This window comes from Salvelinus fontinalis, chromosome 29, assembly GCF_029448725.1.
Source record: "Salvelinus fontinalis isolate EN_2023a chromosome 29, ASM2944872v1, whole genome shotgun sequence".
Taxonomy (NCBI): Eukaryota; Metazoa; Chordata; class Actinopteri; order Salmoniformes; family Salmonidae; genus Salvelinus; species Salvelinus fontinalis.
Window position 1 is genome coordinate 12951900 of NC_074693.1, and position 23850 is coordinate 12975749.

The window sequence follows — 23850 nt, forward strand, 5'->3', positions numbered from 1 at the left end:
CTGGGTGGTTCAAACCCTGAATGCCGATTGGCTGACAGCCGTGGTATATCAGACCGTATACCACGGGTATGACAAAACACTTATTTTTACTGCTCTAATTCCGTTGGTAAACAGTTTATAATAGCAATAAGGCACCTCGGGGGTTTGTGGTATAAGGCCAATATACCACGGCTAAGGGCTGTATCCAGGCACTCCCCGTTGCGTCGTACGTAAGAACAGCCCTTAGCCGTGGTATATTGTCCATATACCACACCTCCTCGGGCCTTATTATATCATCATTGTCTAAATAGTTAAATGGTTTTGAATAAACTATAATAATAAAAAAACTTTTATTGAACAAAATATGAAATGGGCATTAAAGTGAACCAATCCATTTAAACGCTGTCTAACTTTATTGATTCAACACTCTTAACAATGAAACACCTTACATTTAGGTATTAAAGGCTCAGTCAAGCACAGTACAACACTCTGTAGTTCAGTTTCTATGCCGATAAAGCCATCTCGGGTTACGTTTGAAATGGAGTTCAGTTCAGCAATAATGATCTAATATTAGTCATATACTACACACATAAAGATGGAAAAATAGATACAAGTACAAGTCTTGTTGTTTTTATTGGGTAATTTTATTTCATACAATTGAAAAATGAACATCAATGTAAATGTTTAAAAAAAAAACATAACACTTCATTTTCAAATCCCAAACACACACAATATCAAGATTCACACAAACTCAGTCCAGTTATTTCCTTTTTCATCAGCTGCTTGCTTGATAAAATAAAAATGGAATTGAGAAAATGGTGATAGGTTTAAGACTTAGTAAATAATTGCACCTGGAAAACATGAAAGAAGGCTTCATAGAAATGACTTAAAATAGAGTCAATGCTCTCAATGTTGTTTCTATATTTTTAAGAAAACATTTACAATGTCATGATGGGTGTGAGAGTGACTGTCCTATTAGCCTTCAAATGTATTTACTTCTTAGATTAAGTTGCTGTATCAGTTAAGTTTGTAACCTCTGTAATCCAGTTGTTTTAGGTTGTACTAGATATCTGAAAGCATTACCTACTAACATAATAGAGGTGGGGAATACACACAGGACGAAATCAGGTTACAGCCGTAATGCAACAATAGGAGTATACCAGCAAATATGAACAAAGCACCTTATACAGCTTGGGAATGTAGGTGGAAGACATTTACAAATGTTGTGCCATTGCATGTAGATGATAATATATCATGTTTTTCCCCGTTAAATACAATTTAGGATAGTCAAGAGGCAAGTGTGTCTAATACGAGGTAGACTGAGTACACAAGCACCTAATTCTCAAGGATGGTAGGCTACTTTTGATTGAAACATGCTCATGGCTTTCATTTGTATCCCTACGCTGTAGTTGCATCGATTACACATTAAAGATAGTTCACAAACTGAAACAGTTTTGAAATAGCAAAAGTACCTTCATAATGTGCAATATCTGTATTCTATTTGCTAATGATGACCCAGATGGTAAACATAGTTCTTTATCGATGTTTAGGTGGTGCTTCTGCTGCATAAAGTAAGCAGTAACCGTACTGAAAGTCTTACGGTAGTAGGATAGTGTCTTCTTTAGATTCAGGAAAAGTAAGGAAGAAGTAGAACTTGCATCAAATAAGTTTGTGCTATACTGTAGATTAGAAGTATCATTCAATTCCTGTTCACTATAACAGGGGGAGGAAGAAGAGAAATAACTGATTTAAAAAAAAAAAGGTTGGATTCTAAAACAGTGCATTTCATCAGATGATGACACAAAGACACATCCGATTGAGAGCGTTTGTGCATCAAATAAAATAACCTAACGCTTTTTTAATTAAGTGTCTCTAACTGCAGATAACTGAGATTCTGTGCAAATTGTGCAGCTTTCCTCAGCACGCCTGCCTTCCTGGTTACCCAGGGACCTCTGGAGCCGACCTTCAACACTCTGCATCTGTACTCCCGTTCCCGCTGAGTGGGTTGGGCACTGCGGAGAGGCTGGGAGAGAGTGTGGCATGCGTGTCCGACTCCACAGTCAGGCCCGGGTTAAGGTGGCTGATTCCGTTGCCCTGTGGTGCCCATTTCTCTGGCTTCTGATTCTCAGGCTCCTCCCCACTGTGGGAACACAACAACAAGGGTGAGTCCTCTTTCAAAAGTCCTTCACATTTTCATACATGTATTCTGCACCAACTAAAAGATGCACCAACAAAGTCTTTGAAAGAATCATTTTGTTTAAAAAAAGAAAAAAAGAAGAGAAATTACCCCCTTTGATTCTTATAGTAAAAAAAAAAATAGTTTTATTGTTACACACCGGATAGGTGCAGTGAAACGTGTTGTTTATAAGGGTCTGCCACAGTAGTACGCCCCTGGAGCAAATTTAGGTTAAGTGCCTTGCTCAAGGGCACATCGACAGGTGTTTCACTTTGTCGGCTAGGGTATTCAAACCAGAGACGTTTCGTAGCTGTGCCTATGATATGTGAGCCAATTTAGCTGAAATAATTAACATGATGATAGTCACCATAATAGATGTACATTACCTGACAATGCATCCATTGGTTACCGGCGCCTCGGAGTAGGCCTCTTTCTCAGACAAAGAAGTACGGGACCTCCTGTCCTGCCAGGACCCTGCTGGAGGCTCTTGGCCAGAGTCTGACCTGCGCCTGGCTGCTACGGCTGGGCCAGGGCCCCTTCCGCTGGGGGAGGCTGGCTCTCTGGGGCTCTGCCCAGGCCCTGGCCCTGTAGGCCCCTCTGGCTCTTTGCCTGAGCTGTCGGAGCTGTGGGAGCTCTGGCTGTGCCTCCCGTTCAGGCTGTCAGAGGAGGAGACCTTGCTTATTTGTCCGTCCCTGCTCTCATCTGAGGGAGCGAGACAAAGGGGTTAGTAAGAGAACAGCATGTTCACTCTCTCTGTGGGTTATTATCACCTGTAGATTACTATACGATCTAGGAGCATAAACAATCACATATTTGACTGGCATTTCACAAAGTAAACAGTGATGCAAGTGTTTACCAACCACACTGTAGGCCTGACATCTAAACTGGTTCATGATACTTGGTTGTCCCTGGACAATATTCTAACGCAAAGATAACACACTGTTGATTGTCTAAGAACTGATTACAAAGACTACATTGTATAATTATTATTGAATTCACAACACGTGAATGTGGCGAACTCCTAATGAATACAGTGACAGTGACATTCAGTGACATCAGGCATGTCCTGGTCTATAGTCTAATGATTAGAGTACTGTATGCATATGATCATGACAGGGTGTATTGCGCCCTCTGGTGAGGATATGTAGAATAGTCGAGGATAAAATGCGCATCTCTTTTTTTCAGCACGCCACTCAAATAGTCTATTCATACCTATTTTAGGAGAACGAAAGAAATCTAAACAAACAGACGAATGGTGTTGCTACCTCCATCTCCAGAGTCACAGGCCTGTTTACGTCTCCGCCTCAGGATGACCTCCAGCTCGCTGCTGACAGGGCTCTTCCCTGGGGGGGACGGGACCGACTCCTGAGACCCCCGACTGGGACTCTTCTTCACTGTCTCCTGGAGGGGATCCAGAAACACAGACAACATGTTTTACTGTTGGTAACAGATATATAGTTTTTTTTTGTCACTTATTAAAAGCATATATGAGCTTTTATAAATGTCTTATAATAAGGCTAATAAAAAAATAATAATAATAACATACCAGAATGCCTTTCAGTTCTTCCATGGCACTCTCCTGTGGCAACTTTTCTTCCATTACTGGAGGCTGCTAGGGGTTGAGAGAATGGTATTAATAGAGCAACTAAGTTAATAAACAGGACATAACACACATTTTACTTATGTGTTCACACACACACACCGGTCCTGGCAGCTGGTGTTAGCTTTTATCACATAGCTGGTCTATATTTGAAAGCTGGAAGCCATTTTTATTGATTTTCTCCTCATAGCCCCTCGGGGGCCTGCAAATTGTCATGGTGATTTTGTCAATCAATATAATATAAATGAAATGAAAGCGGCAGCCATGTGGTCTCTGTCAGTCTACACTGTGAGGTAATCCATGGACAATGTTACACAAAGAGAAATAGGCCATGCCAAAAGCCAAACTGAAGACTGGTTTTAGTAAGAGATTAATAACAGAACTGCTATAATCCATCTCACTCTAGTACCATATGATGTGGATTATCTCTGTGGTGTGGGGGTTAGCATGCCGTTTTGTTGTAATTTTAGGATCCAGAGAGACTTCCCTTTCACAAAATTGATGTAAAAGTCAACATACTCACTTTTACGGCAACTCTCTTTGGGGAGACAGTCAGTTGATTAGAAAACATGACATGGGTGGAAAAATAAGGGAGTAATCAGTATGAGAACATTAAGAGTCTATATTTCCACAGTTTGAGAACATTAAGTAGAGTCTATATTTCCACAGTATGAGAACATTAGGTAGAGTCTATATTTCCACAGTATGAGAACATTCAGTAGAGTCTATATTTCCACAGTTTGAGAACATTAAGTAGAGTCTATATTTCCAAAGGGTGAGAACATTAGGTAGAGTCTATATTTCCACAGTATGAGAACATTAGGTAGAGTCTATATTTCCACAGTATGAGAACATTCAGTAGAGTCTATATTTCCACAATTTGAGAACATTCAGTAGAGTCTATATTTCCACAGTATGAGAACATTTAGGTAGAGTCTATATTTCCACAGTATGAGAACATTTATGTAGAGTCTATATTTCCACAGTATGAGAACATTCAGTAGCGTCTATATTTCCACAGTATGAGAACATTAAGTAGAGTCTATATTTCCACAGTATGAGAACATTCAGTAGAGTCTATATTTCCACAGTATGAGAACATTCAGTAGAGTCTATATTTCCACAGTTTGAGAACATTAAGTAGTCTATATTTCCACAGTTTGAGAGTCTATATTTCCACAGTTTGAGAACATTAAGTAGAGTCTATATTTCCACAGTATGAGAACATTAGGTAGAGTCTATATTTCCACAGTATGAGAACATTAGGTAGAGTCTATATTTCCACAGTTTGAGAACATTAAGTAGAGTCTATATTTCCACAGTATGAGAACATTAGGTAGAGTCTATATTTCCACAGTTTGAGAACATTAGGTAGTCTATATTTCCACAGTATGAGAACATTCAGTAGAGTCTATATTTCCACAGTTTGAGAACATTAGGTAGAGTCTATATTTCCACAGTATGAGAACATTAAGTAGAGTCTATATTTCCACAGTTTGAGAACATTAGGTAGAGTCTATATTTCTACAGTATGAGAATATTAAGTAGAGTCTATATTTCCACAGTTTGAGAACATTAGGTAGAGTCTATATTTCCACAGTATGAGAATATTAAGTAGAGTCTATATTTCCAAAGTATGAGAACATTCAGTAGTCTATATTTCCACAGTATGAGAACATTAGGTAGAGTCTATATTTCCACAGTTTGAGAACATTAAGTAGAGTCTATATTTCCACAGTTTGAGAACATTAGGTAGAGTCTATATTTCCACAGTATGAGAATATTAAGTAGAGTCTATATTTCCAAAGTATGAGAACATTCAGTAGAGTCTATATTTCCACAGTATGAGAACATGAGGTAGTCTATATTTCCACAGTTTGAGAACATTAGGTAGAGTCTATATTTCCACAGTATGAGAACATTAGGTAGAGTCTATATTTCCAAAGTATGAGAATATTAAGTAGAGTCTATATTTCCACAGTATGAGAACATGAGGTAGAGTCTATATTTCCACAGTATGAGAACATTAGGTAGAGTCTATATTTCCACAGTATGAGAACATTCAGTAGAGTCTATATTTCCACAGTATGAGAACATTCAGTAGAGTCTATATTTCCACAGTATGAGAACATTAGGTAGAGTCTATATTTCCAAAGTATGAGAATATTAAGTAGAGTCTATATTTCCACAGTATGAGAACATGAGGTAGAGTCTATATTTCCAGTTTGAGAACATTAAGTAGAGTCTATATTTCCACACTTTTCCAAGACAATTATTTAAACAAAACATGAACTGTTGACCTCTTCACCTTAGTGTCTCCTCCCTTGACAGGCCTCAGAACCACTCCATGTTTAATCCTCTCCATCATCTCATTGACTGCCTTCACTTTAACATCTGTACCACCTTCTGCACCTCCTTCTACAGGACAAGGAGAGATGGATAATATTGTAAAGATGTGTGATTTTAAAATAAGAAATTCCTCAATTATGGATGACTATTTGAATCATATTCTCTATGTTCTATATTATTCTGGCAGGTGCAGATTTGATTCTCAGTGATTTCAAACCTACCAGGAGCTTGTTCCAACTTCGGGGATCCCCCCTTTGAACCCTTGGAAGATTTCCTCATGATTGCAATCAGTGAGCTATTGAATGAAAAGAGTAAATTAAACTCAGTATGATTAGACAGATTGGTGGTTGGAGCATTCATCCCTCCACGCAAGCCTGTACACAACATAATAATAGCCTATTGTCTTACCTGAGGGGGTTGCATCGCGATGGGGGAGGGGGTGGAGGAGGGGGAGGGGGTGGTGGTGGGGGTGGAGGGGGCTGGGGAACAGGGGCGGGGGGTGGGGCGATCCCTGGTTCAGGGCCTGGTGAGGGCTCCGTGCTCTTCTGGACCTGCAGCAGCTCTTGCACTAAATATATAAAAGACAGATGTGTTAGATGAAGCCTGGGTCACCAGTCTTTTAACAGGAGCAGATGGACACCGATCGATTCCACTGGTACTGCTGGAGACATATTCTTTCACAACGCTACAGGAATAAAAGCTGTGGTTACCCACAGTGTGATGTAATTGACAGCCCGTAGGTGTCCTCCTCACCTCTTTTCTCTAGGTCACGGTTCTTCTTCTCTACCTCCTGCAGACGTCCCTCTGTCTCTCTCTTCTCCTCCTCCATCAGTTCCAGCTGGCTCTGCAGCTCTGCTATCTGCTGTTTCAGAGAGGACTCCTGTAGCTCAGCCTCCAGAGCCTTCACCTACATGGATATGAATGGAGACAACCAGTGTGTTTGAGATCCAGATTGACTATATTTCAGCTGGACTGCGCAGAATCACTGATTTACAAATCACCTCGCACCCAAAGAACTACTCATTATGTGATCAAGATTAGCAATTCTGCTCTTTGCCTTGCTAAAACTACACTGAAGAAAAATATAAACGCAACATGTAAAGTGTTGGTCCCATGTTTCATGAGCTGAAATAAAAAATAAAAAATAATACAAATACAAAAAAAGCTTGTCTCTCAAATATTGTGCACAAATTTGTTTACATCCCTGTTAGTGAGCATTTCTCCTTTGCCAATATAATCCATCCACCTGACAGGTGTGGCATATGAAGAAGCTGATTAAACTGCATGATCATTACACAGGTGCACCTTGTGCTGGGGACAATAAAGGCCACTTTAAAATGTCCAGTTTTGTCACACAACACAACACAATGCCACAGATGTCTCAAGTTCTGAGAGAGCATGCAATTGGCATGCTGACTGCAGGAATGTCCACCAGAGCTGTTGCCAGAGAATTTAACATTCATTTCTACACTATAAGCCGCCTCCAACGTTGTTTTAGAAAATTTGAAAGTACGTCCAACCGGCCCGGCAACCACAGACCACATGTAACCACGCCAGCCCAGGACTTCCATATCCGGCTTCTTCACCTGCGGAATGGTCTGTGTGGGAGTGCCGGGGACTGTTTCTGTCTGTAATAAAGATCAGCTTGTCTACATGGTGCTGAGAAAGATCAGTTACAGAAGCTATATCTGTCAGACAGATGTCTGTAATGTAGCCTGCTTTCTGTCTGTCTGTCTGTAGGAAAATATAATATACTGTCAGAGGGGAAGATGGTAGCTTATGATCGCCGCCAGATTAATTAGGGAGGAATCCTGTGGGCTGGACAGCTTCAAACAAACACCCATCATAGCCCCATGTCATGTGTTGTGGGTACTGGGGGTGGAGATCTGAGAGGTGATGACTTTGCAGGTTTGGCCACAGCTGGAGTACAGCAACTGCTGCATGGGAAACCAGTGAGGGTAGTCAGACCATAGAGATATATACTGTGTCTATCTAGGAGTCAGACTGGGACTGTGAGGCTTACCTTCTGGTGATGCTACCTATAACTGTAGTAGTCCTGTGACGTAGTCAGACCATCCATCCATCCATGACCTAGACCTACCTTCTGGTGATGCTGCAGTCTCTCCTGCTCCAGAGTCTTGGTAACATTAGCCACGTCCTCCAGAGCCTTGATCAGCTGCAGGCTGGGGTCAGCGTTCTGTAGCAGGATCATACTCTGTCTGTTAGCCTCTTTCTGCTTCACCAACATCTGGAGGAAGAGAGAGAAGGAGGGGAGGAGGAAGGGAGGGAGTAAGGAAGGAGGGTAGAGGAAGGAGGGGAGAGAGTGAGGAAGGGAGAGAGGAGGGAGTGAGGAAGGGTGAAGGGGAGGGAGTGAGGGAATGAGCAGGTGTTTTAAAAACAACAGACCCAGGTTCTCTGGATATGGAAGCATTAGACTGTAGCATGAAGCAGGATATAGAAGCATTAGACTGTAGCATGAAGCAGGATATTGAATCATTAGACTGTAGCATGAAGCAGGATAAAGAAGCATTAGACTGTAGCATGAAGCAGGATAAAGAAGCATTAGACTGTAGCATGAAGCAGGATATGGAAGCATTAGACTGTAGCATGAAGCAGGATATGGAAGCATTAGACTGTAGCATGAAGCAGGATATGGAAGCATTAGACTGTAGCATGAAGCAGGATATGGAAGCATTAGACTGTAGCATGAAGCAGCCGAGCGGAAATGGAGGAAAACTCGCCTCCCTGCGGACCTGGCATCCTTTCACTCCCTCCTCTCTACATTTTCCTCTTCTGTCTCTGCTGCTAAAGCCACTTTCTACCACTCTAAATTCCAAGCATCTGCCTCTAACCCTAGGAAGCTCTTTGCCACCTTCTCCTCCCTCCTGAATCCCCCCCCCCCCTCCTCTCTCTCTGCAGATGACTTCGTCAACCATTTTGAAAAGAAGGTCGACGACATCCGATCCTCGTTTGCTAAGTCAAACGACACCGCTGGTTCTGCTCACACTGCCCTAACCTGTGCTCTGACCTCTTTCTCCCCTCTCTCTCCAGATGAAATCTCTCGTCTTGTGACGGCCGGCCGCCCAACAACCTGCCCGCTTGACCCTATCCCCTCCTCTCTTCTCCAGACCATTTCCGGAGACCTTCTCCCTTACCTCACCTCGCTCATCAACTCATCCTTGACCGCTGGCTACGTCCCTTCCGTCTTCAAGAGAGCGAGAGTTGCACCCCTTCTGAAAAAACCTACACTCGATCCCTCCGATGTCAACAACTACAGACCAGTATCCCTTCTTTCTTTTCTCTCTAAAACTCTTGAACGTGCCGTCCTTGGCCAGCTCTCCTGCTATCTCTCTCAGAATGACCTTCTTGATCTAAATCAGTCAGGTTTCAAGACTAGTCATTCAACTGAGACTGCTCTTCTCTGTATCACGGAGGCGCTCCGCACTGCTAAAGCTAACTCTCTCTCCTCTGCTCTCATCCTTCTAGACCTATCGGCTGCCTTCGATACTGTGAACCATCAGATCCTCCTCTCCACCCTCTCCGAGTTGGGCATCTCCGGCGCAGCCCGCGCTTGGATTGCGTCCTACCTGACAGGTCGCTCCTACCAGGTGGCGTGGCGAGAATCTGTCTCCTCACCACGTGCTCTCACCACTGGTGTCCCCCAGGGCTCTGTTCTAGGCCCTCTCCTATTCTCGCTATACACCAAGTCACTTGGCTCTGTCATAACCTCACATGGTCTCTCCTATCATTGCTATGCAGACGACGCACAATTAATCTTCACCTTTCCCCCTTCTGATGACCAGGTGGCGAATCGCATCTCTGCATGTCTGGCAGACATATCAGTGTGGATGACGGATCACCACCTCAAGCTGAACCTCGGCAAGACAGAGCTGCTCTTCCTCCCGGGGAAGGACTGCCCGTTCCATGATCTCGCCATCACGGTCGACAACTCTGTTGTGTCCTCCTCCCAGAGCGCTAAGAACCTTGGCGTGATCCTGGACAACACCCTGTCGTTCTCAACTAACATCAAGGCGGTGGCCCGTTCCTGTAGGTTCATGCTCTACAACATCCGCAGAGTACGACCCTGCCTCACACAGGAAGCGGCGCAGGTCCTAATCCAGGCACTTGTCATCTCCCGTCTGGATTACTGCAACTCGCTGTTGGCTGGGCTCCCTGCCTGTGCCATTAAACCCCTACAACTCATCCAGAACGCCGCAGCCCGTCTGGTGTTCAACCTTCCCAAGTTCTCTCACGTCACCCCGCTCCTCCGCTCTCTCCACTGGCTTCCAGTTGAAGCTCGCATCCGCTACAAGACCATGGTGCTTGCCTACGGAGCTGTGAGGGGAACGGCACCTCAGTACCTTCAGGCTCTGATCAGGCCCTACACCCAAACAAGGGCACTGCGTTCATCCACCTCTGGCCTGCTCGCCTCCCTACCACTGAGGAAGTACAGTTCCCACTCAGCCCAGTCAAAACTGTTCGCTGCTCTGTCACCCCAATGGTGGAACAAACTCCCTCACGACGCCAGGACAGCGGAGTCAATCACCACCTTCCGGAGACACCTGAAACCCCACCTCTTTAAGGAACACCTAGGATAGGATAAAGCAATCCTTCTGACCCCCCCCCCCCCCCCCCCCCCCCTTAAAAGATTTAGATGCACTATTGTAAAGTGGCTGTTCCACTGGATGTCATAAGGTGAATGCACCAATTTGTAAGTCGCTCTGGATAAGAGCGTCTGCTAAATGACTTAAATGTAAATGTAAATATGGAAGCATTAGACTGTAGCATGAAGCAGGATATGGAAGCATTAGACTGTAGCATGAAGCAGGATAAAGAAGCATTAGACTGTAGCATGAAGCAGGATATATAAGCATTAGACTGTAGCATGAAGCGGGATTAAGAAGCATTAGACTGTAGCATGAAGCAGGATATGAAAGCATTAGACTGTAGCATGAAGCAGGATATGGAAGCATTAGACCGTAGCATGAAGCAGGATATGGAAGCATTAGACTGTAGCATGAAGCAGGATATGGAAGCATTAGACTGTAGCATGAAGCAGGATATGGAAGCATTAGACTGTAGCATGAAGCAGGATATGGAAGCATTAGACTGTAGCATGAAGCAGGATATGGAAGCATTAGACTGTAGCATGAAGCAGGATATGGAAGCATTAGACTGTAGCATGAAGCAGGAAGTAAGCATGCGTTGCTATTACATAAATGGTCAACAACAACCACAGCCAGCATTCTCCAGAGAACCCCCTCTCCCTCTCCAGCCTCAGGCCAAGCAGCGTAACAGTACACCCCACTACTGTGGCTGTGGTTCACCCAAGCAAATGTCTGCCCTTCAAAGCATTGCTGAGTCTGTGCTGCTGCCGTCAGTCCCCAGACTAGTTCTGCTGCTGCTCCTCAGTCCCCAGACTAGGACTAATACTGCTGCTGCTCCTCAGTCCCCAGACTAGGAATAATACTGCTGCTGCTCCTCAGTCCCCAGACTAGGACTAATTCTGCTGCTGCTCCTCAGTCCCCAGACTAGGACTAATACTGCTGCTGCTCCTCAGTCCCCAGACTAGTACTGCTGCTGCTCCTCAGTCCCCAGACTAGGACTAATACTGCTGCTGCTCCTCAGTCCCCAGACCAGGACTAATACTGCTGCTGCTCCTCAGTCCCCAGACTAGGACTAATACAGCTGCTGCTCCTCAGTCCCCAGACTAGTACTAATACTGCTGCTGCTCCTCAGTCCCCAGACTAGGACTAATACTGCTGCTGCTGTCAGTCCCCAGACTAATTCTGCTGCTGCTCCTCAGTCCCCAGACTAGGACTAATACTGCTGCTGCTCCTCAGTCCCCAGACTAGGACTAATACTGCTGCTGCTCCTCAGTCCCCAGACTAGGACTAATACTGCTGCTGCTCCTGAGTCCCCAGACTAGGACTAATACTGCTGCTGCTGTCAGTCCCCAGACTAATACTGCTGCTGCTCCTCAGTCCCCAGACTAGTACTAATACTGCTGCTGCTCCTCAGTCCCCAGACTAGTACTAATACTGCTGCTGCTCCTCAGTCCCCAGACTAGTACTGTTGCTGCTCCTCAGTCCCCAGACTAGGACTAATACTGCTGCTGCTCCTCAGTCCCCAGACTAGTATTGTTGCTGCTCCTCAGTCCCCAGACTAGGACTAATACTGCTGCTGCTCCTCAGTCCCCAGACTAGTACTGCTGCTGCTCCTCAGTCCCCAGACTAATACTGTTGCTGCTCCTCCGTCCCCAGACTAGGACTAATACTGCTGCTGCTCCTCAGTCCCCAGACTAATACTGCTGCTGCTCCTCAGTCCCCAGACTAGGACTAATACTGCTGCTGCTCCTCAGTCCCCAGACTAATACTGCTGCTGCTCCTCAGTCCCCAGACTAGGACTAATACTGCTGCTGCTCCTCAGTCCCCAGACTAGGAATAATACTGCTGCTGCTCCTCAGTCCCCAGACTAGGACTAATACTGCTGCTGTTCCTCAGTCCCCAGACTAGTACTGTTGCTGCTCCTCCGTCCCCAGACTAGGACTAATACTGCTGCTGCTCCTCAGTCCCCAGACTAGGACTAATACTGCTGCTGCTCCTCAGTCCCCAGACTAATACTGCTGCTGCTCCTCAGTCCCCAGACTAGGACTAATACTGCTGCTGCTCCTCAGTCCCCAGACTAGGAATAATACTGCTGCTGCTCCTCAGTCCCCAGACTAGGACTAATACTGCTGCTGCTCCTCAGTCCCCAGACTAGGACTGCCTGCCTGCCTGCCTGTCTGTCTGCCTACCTCATGGGCATACGTCTCAGCCTTCATCCTCAGGCTCTGCTCCAAATCCAGCTGCTCCTTCATCTCCTCATACTCTGTAGTAGCCATCACAGACACTGAAGAGAGAGAGAGATGAGAGAGAGATGAGAGATGGAGAGAGAGAGAACGAGGGATTAAAGCATAACCACAGTAAAACACTAAAACATAGCCACTCAGGGAGGATGGTCTAATTGAAAGCCTGAAGCTGTTTCCAGATCACTGTAATATAGTAACAACAGGGCAGAAAGAAGAGGGCCATCTGCTGTGTAGCCCCCTCTCTACCAGGATGAAGTCTCTGAGGAGGAGACCGTGGAGCAGTAGCATGCCCTCGACAGTTGATTAAGGATGGTGAGCAGGGAGTGTGTGTGTGTGTGTGTGTGTGTGTGTGTGTGTGTGTGTGTGTGTGTGTGTGTGGGTGTGGGTGTGTGGGTGTGTGTGTGGGTGTGTGTGTGTGTGTGTGTGTGTGTGTGGGTGGGTGTGCGTGCGTGCGTGCGTGCGTGCGTGCGTGCGGGTGTGCGTGCGTGCGTGTGTGTGTGTGGGTGTGCGTGCGTGTGTGTTGGGAGGGCCTGGTCTTTTCAGGAAGACAGCCACCCCCACATATATTACCTTATAGACAGCTGACAGGAGTTTAGTTCAGCTCTTGTGGCAGTGCCTCACAGATGCATATAAATCAATGCACACATTGTATCTCTCTACATACACTATTACTGGTATTAAATGTAACTGTCCCGGTAACTACTAAACCACGGTCCCTGGTCTATACATTCTGCACTACTACATATGATGAACAGTAGCCACCCAGAAACATATGAACACAGTGGGTAGTGGATAGACTGTCATGTCACTCACCTCTACTGATATGAACACAGTGGGTAGTGGACAGACTGTCATGTCACTCACCTCTACTGATATGAACACAGTGGGTAGTGGACAGACTGTCATGTCACTCACCTCTACTGATATGAACACAGTGGGTAGTGGACAGACTGTCATGTCACTCACCTCTACTGATATGAACACAGTGGGTAGTGGACAGACTGTCATGTCACTCACCTCTACTGATATGAACACAGTGGGTAGTGGACAGACTGTCATGTCACTCACCTCTATTGAACCTCTTGATGGTCTTGCTTTGCTGCTCCGTGGTTTTGTGAAGCTCCTTCATTTCAGCTTGCTCCTTCTCGGTCTACAAACACATTTAGAATGGAAAAATATAAACACAATGTGGAAAGTGTTGGTCCCATGTTTCATGAGCTGAAATATCCCAGATATGTTTCATATGCACAAAAAGCTTATTTCTCTCAAATTTTGTACACAAATTTGTTTACATCCCTGTTAGTGATCATTTTTCTCCTTTTCCAAGATAATCCATCCACCTCACCTCAAGAAATGGATTACAGCATGCTCATTACACAGGTGCACCTTGTGCTGTGGACAATAAAAGGCCACTAAAATGTGCTGTTTTGTCACACAACAATACCACAGATGTCTCAAGTTCTGAGGGAGCGTGCAATTGGCATGCTGACTACAAGAATGTCCACCAGAGCTGTTGCCAGATAATTCAATGTTAATTTCTCTACCATAAGCCACCTCCAATGTCATTTTAGGGAATTTGGCAGTACATCCAACTGGCCTCACAACCGCAGACCACGTGTAACCAAATCAGTCCAGGACCTCCACATCCGGCTTCGTCACATGCGGGATGGTCTGACATGAGCCACCCGGACAGCTGATGAAACTGTGGGTTTGCATTTTACTCACCAAACATGTCACCCATTGAGCATGTTTGGGATGCTCTGGATCGACGTGTACGACAGCGTGTTCCAGTTCCCGACAATATCCAGCAACTTTGTACAGCCATTGAAGAGGAGTGGGACAACATTCCACAGGCCACAATCAACATCCTGATTGACTCTAAGTGAAGCAGATGTGTTGCACTGCATGAGGCAAATGGTGGTCACACCAGATACTGACTGGTTTTCTGATCCATGCATCTACTTATTTTTTAAGGTGTCTGTGACCAACAGATGCATATCTGTATTCCCAGTCATGTGAAATCCATACATTAAGGCCCAATTAATGTATATCAATTGACTGATTTCCTTATATGAACTGTAACTAATTTAGATTTTTGATCAGTGTACATATCAAAAACTATGAAAAATCTAGAGAGATATTCTTCATTCAATCTCACATAGTATAATACAAGTCCTCTCAGCAGCCCTCAGAATCCCACCCCACGCAGACACAGTTCTGTGCCTGTCTGAGACAGTCCTCCTGTGAGGTATTGATTACCAGGCCTGGTAGTGGATACTCACCAGGGCTGTTAGCTCTTCAATCTGTCTCTGCTGCTCTTGAAGCTGACCGGCAAGACACTTCTTCTCTTGCAGCAGACTGCTCACTGTTTCCTGCAGCTCTGGAGGGGAAGGAAAGGGTTCCTGGGTGACACGACGTGATGACATCTCTTCACTACTAAGATTCTGACGTAGAGCTCTGTTAATATAACATTTTAACATGGTTTATCTTGCTACTGGAAATACTATTAGAAAAAAATAACAGAAAGATGAATCCTAATATGCTGTACAGGCACAACATCATTTCATTGCAGTCAGTCCAATACCCCGTCAAGACAAATCTAGACAAAGGGTCTGATATAGTGTCGACCTGCTGTTGGTATTGGCTGTACAGGTCAGGGCTGGTGTCCTGTGTGTCTGTCTGTGTACGGGTCTGGTAGGTACCCGGTACTGTCTGTGTACGGGTCTGGTAGGTACCCGGTACTGTCTGTGTACTGATCTGGTAGCTACCCGGTACTGTCTGTGTACGGGTCTGGTAGCTACCCGGTACTGTCTGTGTACGGGTCTGGTAGCTACCTGGTACTGTCTGTGTACTGGTCTGGTAGGTACCCGGTACTGTCTGTGTACTGGTCTGGTAGCTACCTGGTACTGTCTGTGTACGGGTCTGGTAGCTACCCGGTACTGTCTGTGAACTGGTCTGGTAGCTACCCGGCACTGTCGGTGTACGGGTCTGGTAGCTACCCGGTACTGTCTGTGTACGGGTCTGGTAGCTACCTGGTACTGTCTGTGTACGGGTCTGGTAGCTACCTGGTACTGTCTGTGTACTGGTCTGGTAGCTACCCGGTACTGTCTGTGTACGGGTCTGGTAGCTACCTGGTACTGTCTGTGTACGGGTCTGTTAGCTACCCGGTACTGTCTGTGTACGGGTCTGGTAGGTACCTTTACCCTGCTGTTGGTACTGGCTGTACGGGTCAGGGCTGGTGTCCTGTGTGTCCGTCTCCTCTTCCAGAGGCATGCAGTCTGTGATACTAGGTAGCATCTCATCCAGACAGGGTCGAGACGACAGGCTCAGATACTTCAGCTTCCTGTTCTCACTGTTCAACTGGGGGGACAAACAACACACACTGGATTATATATGATAAAGACAAATTATGTAAAGCTGATAACAGAGGCCAATAGCACACAGAAATATACACTGGCACACATACATTTGGCATGTTGACTGTAATATTGTAAGATATGTATCTACTGTAGTGTCAGTCTCTTACCTTGGTGGCAAAGGCCTCAACTACTAAGTCAAGCAGTGTCAGTCTCTTACCTTGGGGGCAAGGGCCTCAACTACTAAGTCAAGCAGTGTCAGTCTCTTACCTTGGGGGCAAGGGCCTCAACTACTAAGTCAAGCAGTGTCAGTCTCTTACCTTGGGGGCAAGGGCCTCAACTACTAAGTCAAGCAGTATCAGTCTCTTACCTTGTGGGCAAGGGCCTCAACTACTAAGTCAAGCAGTATCAGTCTCTTACCTTGGGGGCAAGGGCCTCAACTACTAAGTCAAGCAGTGTCAGTCTCTTACCTTGGTGGCAAGGGCCTCAACTACTAAGTCAAGCAGTGTCAGTCTCTTACCTTGGGGGAAAGGCCTCAACTACTAAGTCAAGCAGTATCAGTCTCTTACCTTGTGGGCAAGGGCCTCAACTACTAAGTCAAGCAGTATCAGTCTCTTACCTTGGGGGCAAGGGCCTCAACTACTAAGTCAAGCAGTGTCAGTCTCTTACCTTGGTGGCAAGGGCCTCAACTACTAAGTCAAGCAGTGTCAGTCTCTTACCTTGGGGGCAAGGGCCTCAACTACTAAGTCAAGCAGTATCAGTCTCTTACCTTGTGGGCAAGGGCCTCAACTACTAAGTCAAGCAGTGTCAGTCTCTTACCTTGGGGGCAAGGGGCTCAACTACTAAGTCAAGCAGTGTCAGTCTCTTACCTTGGGGGCAAGGGCCTCAACTACTAAGTCAAGCAGTGTCAGTCTCTTACCTTGGGGGCAAGGGCCTCAACTACTAAGTCAAGCAGTGTCAGTCTCTTACCTTGGGGGCAAGGGCCTCAACTACTAAGTCAAGCAGTGTCAGTCTCTTACCTTGGGGGCAAGGGCCTCAACTACTAAGTCAAGCAGTGTCAGTCTCTTACCTTGGGGGCAAGGGCCTCAACTACTAAGTCAAGCAGTGTCAGTCTCTTACCTTGGTGGCAAGGGCCTCAGCATTTTCTCTGCAGGATTTTTCTATCTCCAGCTGTGTCTGCAGAACGCTCACCTCCTCGATCACCATTTGGGAAACTGGAATACAAAAAACATTACATTACAGTTAGTTTTATGGTACGATTTGACTCATTTTTTAAAGAATGAATGACTGACTGAATAAATGACTGACTGAATGAGAGGCAACATGTCTATTGTGTTACTCTGTTTCCCCTTCTCCCTATGGAGCTATTCAGTTTCCCTCTATTTCCCCTTCTCCCTACTGAGCTATTCAGTTTCCCTCTACTTCCCCTTCTCCCTACTGAGCTATTCAGTTTCCCTCTACTTCCCCTTCTCCCTACTGAGCTATTCAGTTTCCCTCTATTTCCCCTTCTCCCTACTGAGCTATTCAGTTTCCCTCTACTTCCCCTTCTCCCTACTGAGCTATTCAGTTTCCCTCTATTTCCCCTTCTCCCTACTGAGCTATTCAGTTTCCCTGTTTCCCCTTCTCCCTACTGAGCTATTCAGTTTCCCTCTACTTCCCCTTCTCCCTACTGAGCTATTCAGTTTCCCTGTTTCCCCTTCTCCCTACTGAGCTATTCAGTTTCCCTCTATTTCCCCTTCTCCCTACTGAGCTATTCAGTTTCCCTCTACTTCCCCTTCTCCCTACTGAGCTATTCAGTTTCCCTCTATTTCCCCTTCTCCCTACTGAGCTATTCAGTTTCCCTCTATTTCCCCTTCTCCCCACTGAGCTATTCAGTTTCCCTCTACTTCCCCTTCTCCCTACTGAGCTATTCAGTTTCCCTCTACTTCCCCTTCTCCCCATTGAGCTATTCAGTTTCCCTCTATTTCCCCTTCTCCCTACTGAGCTATTCAGTTTCCCTCTATTTCCCCTTCTCCCTACTGAGCTATTCAGTTTCCCTCTACTTCCCCTTCTCCCTATGGAGCTATTCAGTTTCCCTCTATTTCCCCTTCTCCCTATCGAGCTATTCAGTTTCCCTCTACTTCCCCTTCTCCCCATTGAGCTATTCAGTTTCCCTCTGTCGACAGACAGAACTGTAGCGGGGTCCATGTGACATGCTAATGTAGCCAGATCGTGTTGCCTTGGAGACCAGGAAGGCTCAGGCTTTTTTTCCATTGTAAATCATTAGTATTTCCTCTGGCTACTAAATACTCAAAATCAGATGAACTAAGGTCCATGTGGTTCCATTGAAAATCTAAGCTTATCCTACATTTGTGCCAGTGGTTATTTTTGTTTCAAAACATAGGCTACAGTGCTTAAAATGCTCTTAGATTTTTTTTGGGGGGGGGTGCTGTTGTTAGGAAAAGAGGTGCAATCATTCTCCCATATGCACATACACATTGCATATTGGCACACCCAGAAGTCCATCATTTGTTAACTATTGAAATGCTCCTTAGTTTTCAGTGTCTATCCTACTACAGTACGTCTAGCCTCCAAACTGACTCCTCAAGGGAGAATCTGGTTTCATCTGTTTCACTGTGACACCAATCCAACTAAGGGTACAACAGCCTACCTAGTCTGCTAAACTCCCCCTGTCCTCTGTGTTCTGCCGAAGCAACCACAGTGTTTACTCATGTACTATATTGTTCCGTTGCAAAAACCCAAAATCTTAACGCAATATTCAAAATGTTCATGCTTATTCATTCATTTGCTTTAATGCGTTCTGAACACACATGCCTCTGCATATTATCCCCAGCTTGATTACACGTGTTTACAAAGCAGTAGGTCGATCCTAACCCTGATGTCTGACACTGAGCATGAATGAGTCAGTGAGAATTCTGCGAAAGGGGATCGAAGATTCTGCTTGTTATCACGCTTAGGAGCAGTAGGAAAGTTCTGCAGCACACACACATGACGACAGGCTGATCTCTATAGCTGTCCCACGGTTAAACTACTCCTCTCTGACTCCCTGGATAGTGGATCTCCACATGAGACTAGAGGAAGAGCAGAGCTGGAGGGGCTGCGTGTCTGTCTTGTTGTAGAGATTCTAGGTCAATAACTCCTCTATGCTCAATGCTCCACGAGCTGAATGTTGACTCCAAAAACCTGCCTTTAACATGGTGTCATATACTCTGTAGAGGAGCGCTGAGCAAGTCATCGTGTCCCAAAGGGCACCCTATTCCCCACTTAGAGCAACTGCTTTAGATAGGGCCCTATTCCCTATATATAGTGCCCTACTTTTGATCAGGACCCAGGGAATAGGATGCCATTTGGGACACAGGCAGTGACTTACTCAAGAGCTTCTCTACAGAGGGAACTGAATCTTATCCTAGACATTGTACTGTAGGGGAAATATGAGCCTGCTTTCTGTTTCCCCCTACAGACACCAAGCACTTACCGCTGTCAGGAGGAGAGGAGCTAGGCCAATCAGCAAGGACATTTGCAGCGCCATGCTGGCTCGCTGCGTCAGAAAAGTACAGTACCAACGCAGCAGGCCTGAGTCTGCTTGTTTGTCAGCGATGAGGTCTTGTAAGTATTATTGTTGTTTGAATGTAAATCAGACAACTTTTGGTCCTAGCAAAGCAAATAGCTATAGCCTATAATTACAGGACTTTAGAACATCATCTTAAACTTCAGAGATTATATAGCCAATGGTAATTGTATGATAAATTGTAGTTACTAATATCTCTTGTTTTAAGTGCATGTCAACTTGAAGTTATATTTTAAAAGCTTATTTCCCCATATTGACTTGAGTATAATGTACCTATAAAATATACTGTATCACTCTGAGTGAAAGAACACAATAGAGTAGATGCTTGACTGGAACACAGGAGCAGAGTCCCTCTCTTTCTCTACTGAATAATGCAGTGAAATAACATGAGGTGTTGGCGTGGTGACTTGTGGTTCTCATCAGAGATGAATGAATGCCGAACACAGCAGGGGACAGAGGAGAGACACAGTCCCCTGATGATTATAATAAGACCTGGTAATAACACGTTTTAGACACTACTGTTCTTTTGGCCCTGGCTGAAGGCTCATATGGTGTCTAGATGTGTACAGTCATAACTCAGGGCAACCTGTCTTTGATGATCTATTGTTTAGGTCTAAAGGCCAGCAAACAAAATAGGTTACCTCTCTGTTTAAAGTCTGTCTGTACCTGTCTAGGAAGCTGAAACTGGTCAGCGGAATTGGTTCCAGCTTGGTTGAGGAGAGAGACACACATCTAACTTTATTGGGTTATGTAAGAACTACAAAAATGATTTAATGCAGCACATCAAAAGGTAAACAACTTCTTACATGAATTACCTATCCTACAAGAGTCAAGCAGAAGCGTTTCAGGAACTTGACTTGTAACGATCCAACCAACCATCTGAACAAAATGCTGATGACGTGACCTATAATACAACATTGCCAAAGACAGCTAGCTGAAAGCTGTGAGAAAGTAGCCCAACAACACTGTCATACTAACGCTACACTTTAAACCTACAGTATACTGTAGCTGTGAACTTTGAATGATTATTAGCTTTCTTACCTCGCATAATGAAATCAGACGGTCTGTCAACGCTCCAGAACTCAACCCTGTAACCCTGTTCCTTACCAAATCAATTGTTAATGGAGCTACTGTGGTATTTCATTACATGTTGCTAGGAAGAACTGGGCAGGGTCGCCAAAACACAAATCCATGACTATGGTTGGCCAAAGGTCTGAGTCGTCATGGAAACTGAGATACCTTCTTACACACACCCATTCAGGAGCCAGTTTGGAGAGGCGGACATCATCGGAGGGGTGTGAGGAAGGGTAATGTGTGTAACAGTCCCCCACCCCCACTCCCTCTTTTACACCGCTGCTACTCTCTGTTGTTATCATCTATGCATATTCACTTTAATAACTCTACCTACATGTACATATTACTTCAACTAACCGGTGCCCGCGCACATTGGCTCTGTACCGGTACCCCCCTGTATATAGTCTCGCTATTGTTATTTTACTGCTGCTCTTTAATTACTTGTTACTTTTATTTCTTATCTGTATTTTTTTTAAACTGCATTGTTGGTTAGTAAGTAAGCATTTCACTGTAAGGCTGTTGTATTCAGTGCATGTCACTAATAAAATGTTATTTGATAAAAATGTGTGTGTGTCAGTGTCTGGGACTCACCTCTCTTGATGTGTTTCAGCTGGCTCTCTGCTTCATCTCTCTCTTCAGTCAGTTTCATGCACTGAGGAAACAGGAACGAATGGGTTCACATTCTACAATACGATCATATGCAGGTCACAAATAAACCTCCAAGCACAATCCATTTAAGTGTAGTTAATTGATTACAGTAATCCATGGTCCTTCATTGTTGTAGGGTACGAAGGATAGGACACTGAGACACTTTCCTTCTGTCAACACACTGTTCCAACACAGATGTTACTCATTTAGCATACACTGTTATATAGAGCAACTAGACGGTATTGAGCGCATACATTCTCATAATGGTCCCCCATGGGAATTGAACCCACAACTCTGGCGTTGCAAGTGCTGTGCTCCACCAACTAAGACACACGGGACTCCTATGATCTGCTATAGGACTATCTCCCTATAGTTTCAGTCTCCTATGTTCTGCTGTAGGACTATCTCCCTATAGTTTCAGTCTCCTATGATCTGCTATAGGACTATCTCTCTATAGTTTCAGTCTCCTATGACCTGTTGTAGGACTATCTCCCTATAGTTTCAGTCTCATATGTTCTGCTGTAGGACTATCTCCCTATAGTTTCAGTCTCATATGTTCTGCTGTAGGACTGTCTCCTATGATCTGCTGCTATAATTTCAGTCTCCCTATTGTTTCAGTCTCCTATGACCTGCTGTAGGACTATCTCCCTATAGTTTCAGTCTCATATGTTCTGCTGTAGGACTGTCTCCTATGATCTGCTGCTATAATTTCAGTCTCCCTATTGTTTCAGTCTCCTATGATCTGCTGTAGGACTATCTCCCTATTGTTTGTCTCCTATGACCTGCTGTAGGACTATCTCCCTATAATTTCAGTCTCCTATGATCTGCTGTAGGACTATCTCCCTATTGTTTCAGTCTCCTATGATCTGCTGTAGGACTATCTCCCTATTGTTTCAGTCTCCTATGATCTGCTGTAGGACTATCTCCCTATTGTTTCAGTCTCCTATGATCTGCTGTAGGACTATCTCCCTATTGTTTCAGTCTCCTATGATCTGCTGTAGGACTATCTCCCTATAGTTTCAGTTTGTTGGACAGACAAGGGAGCTGCTTCTACATGGTTTATTATATTGGTAATAGCGTACATGGAAAACAATGGTCCTTCTGCAATTCAGAGTACATTCAATAGGTAGTATGTGGCCTATATTGGGTCATTATCCGTTAGGGCAGGATAGACCTAGATTTTCTTACCAATTATTCTATAACAACAGCTACAGGAAGCTCTTCCCTAACATCCGTGAACTGCCAGGGACGTTCTGATCTGAAATTGCCTTGACTAGCCTATTGTTAAAGCACGTGTCCCACTTTCACAAACGTTCTACCTGCTCTCTGCCAAAGATACAAAAAACCACAAACATTCGTCGCACCACTGTTTTAAACAGGCCCACCGTGTCATCTTGCTTGAAATATCATTTTCTTTATAGATATTAAAAAATATGCTAAGGTTTATGAAATAGGCCTAGGCCTACTTGGTGGGACCCTTTAGTCAAGGCCTGATGTAATTAATTTATAGTGCATAGATTATTGCATTTCTAGAAAAAAACAAATGAGGTAGTGCTGAAATAAATACAAAAAAGTGAAAAAATGACATATACAATCTAAGATGACGCACCAGATAATCAAACCTCTAATCAGGTTTGTTCAACTGAGATCCAATCATTATTTTAGCCGCCTAAATTTCGCCGACACTGGGCTTTCCTATCAATGGCAAGAATAGCGAGATTTTGGGAGGGGTCGGCCCTTTGATTTCTCTCAGCATAGCCTACCTACACCAAAACCGGCCAGCACAAATATATGCAGGGTAAAATAAAAACGTCTCGCCTTGACCTCGTTATGTCTACTATGTTACTTCTGTAATCGTTGAAAAAAAGTCTAAAATACATGTGACGGAAGAGCATCTATTACCTGCATTTTCTGGGTATCTCTCGCCTCCGCCCCACATCCTTCCATCTGCACCAGCCCCGATGATGAAGACGGTAGCATTATGACCCCCGCCGATAACTAAACTAATATCTTGGACTTTATAATATCGTATTATAGAAAGAAAATAAATAACTAGGCTACTTCTAGCAACTGGCAAGTCCGCTGTGGTGTCTTAGAAAGAGCATTTCATGTCTATATGGGATGGATAAGACCGCTACTTCTATCTAGACACAGTGAATCCTTTCGCATACAGCATCGTCTGCCCCGGTCCCCGGTCCCCCCTCCCTTCGCCCCACTACTCAGGGTTTATTGCGCATGCATCCTCATCTC

General features: G+C 44.8%; 1 protein-coding gene across 2 annotated transcripts; it reads right to left on the reverse strand.

Annotated features, from left to right (window-relative positions):
- Positions 1-601: 601 nt before the first annotated feature.
- shtn3 (shootin 3) lies at positions 602-23795 on the reverse strand. Of its 2 annotated transcripts, none has more exons than XM_055888295.1 (17): positions 23503-23795; positions 21544-21604; positions 17430-17524; positions 16152-16314; positions 15237-15334; positions 14023-14104; positions 12901-12995; positions 8206-8352; positions 6858-7011; positions 6513-6672; positions 6326-6399; positions 6064-6173; positions 4279-4293; positions 3702-3764; positions 3421-3556; positions 2542-2857; positions 602-2119 (listed from the first exon to the last, which is right to left on the reverse strand). In XM_055888295.1, exons 1-17 carry the CDS (start codon positions 23578-23580, stop codon positions 1945-1947), a joined length of 2022 nt encoding a protein of 673 aa, XP_055744270.1. In that variant the 5' UTR covers positions 23581-23795; the 3' UTR covers positions 602-1944. The 2 variants fall into 2 exon arrangements, with proteins under 2 accessions (XP_055744270.1, XP_055744269.1); XM_055888294.1 differs by having other exon boundaries at positions 3702-3767.
- Positions 23796-23850: the final 55 nt, after the last annotated feature.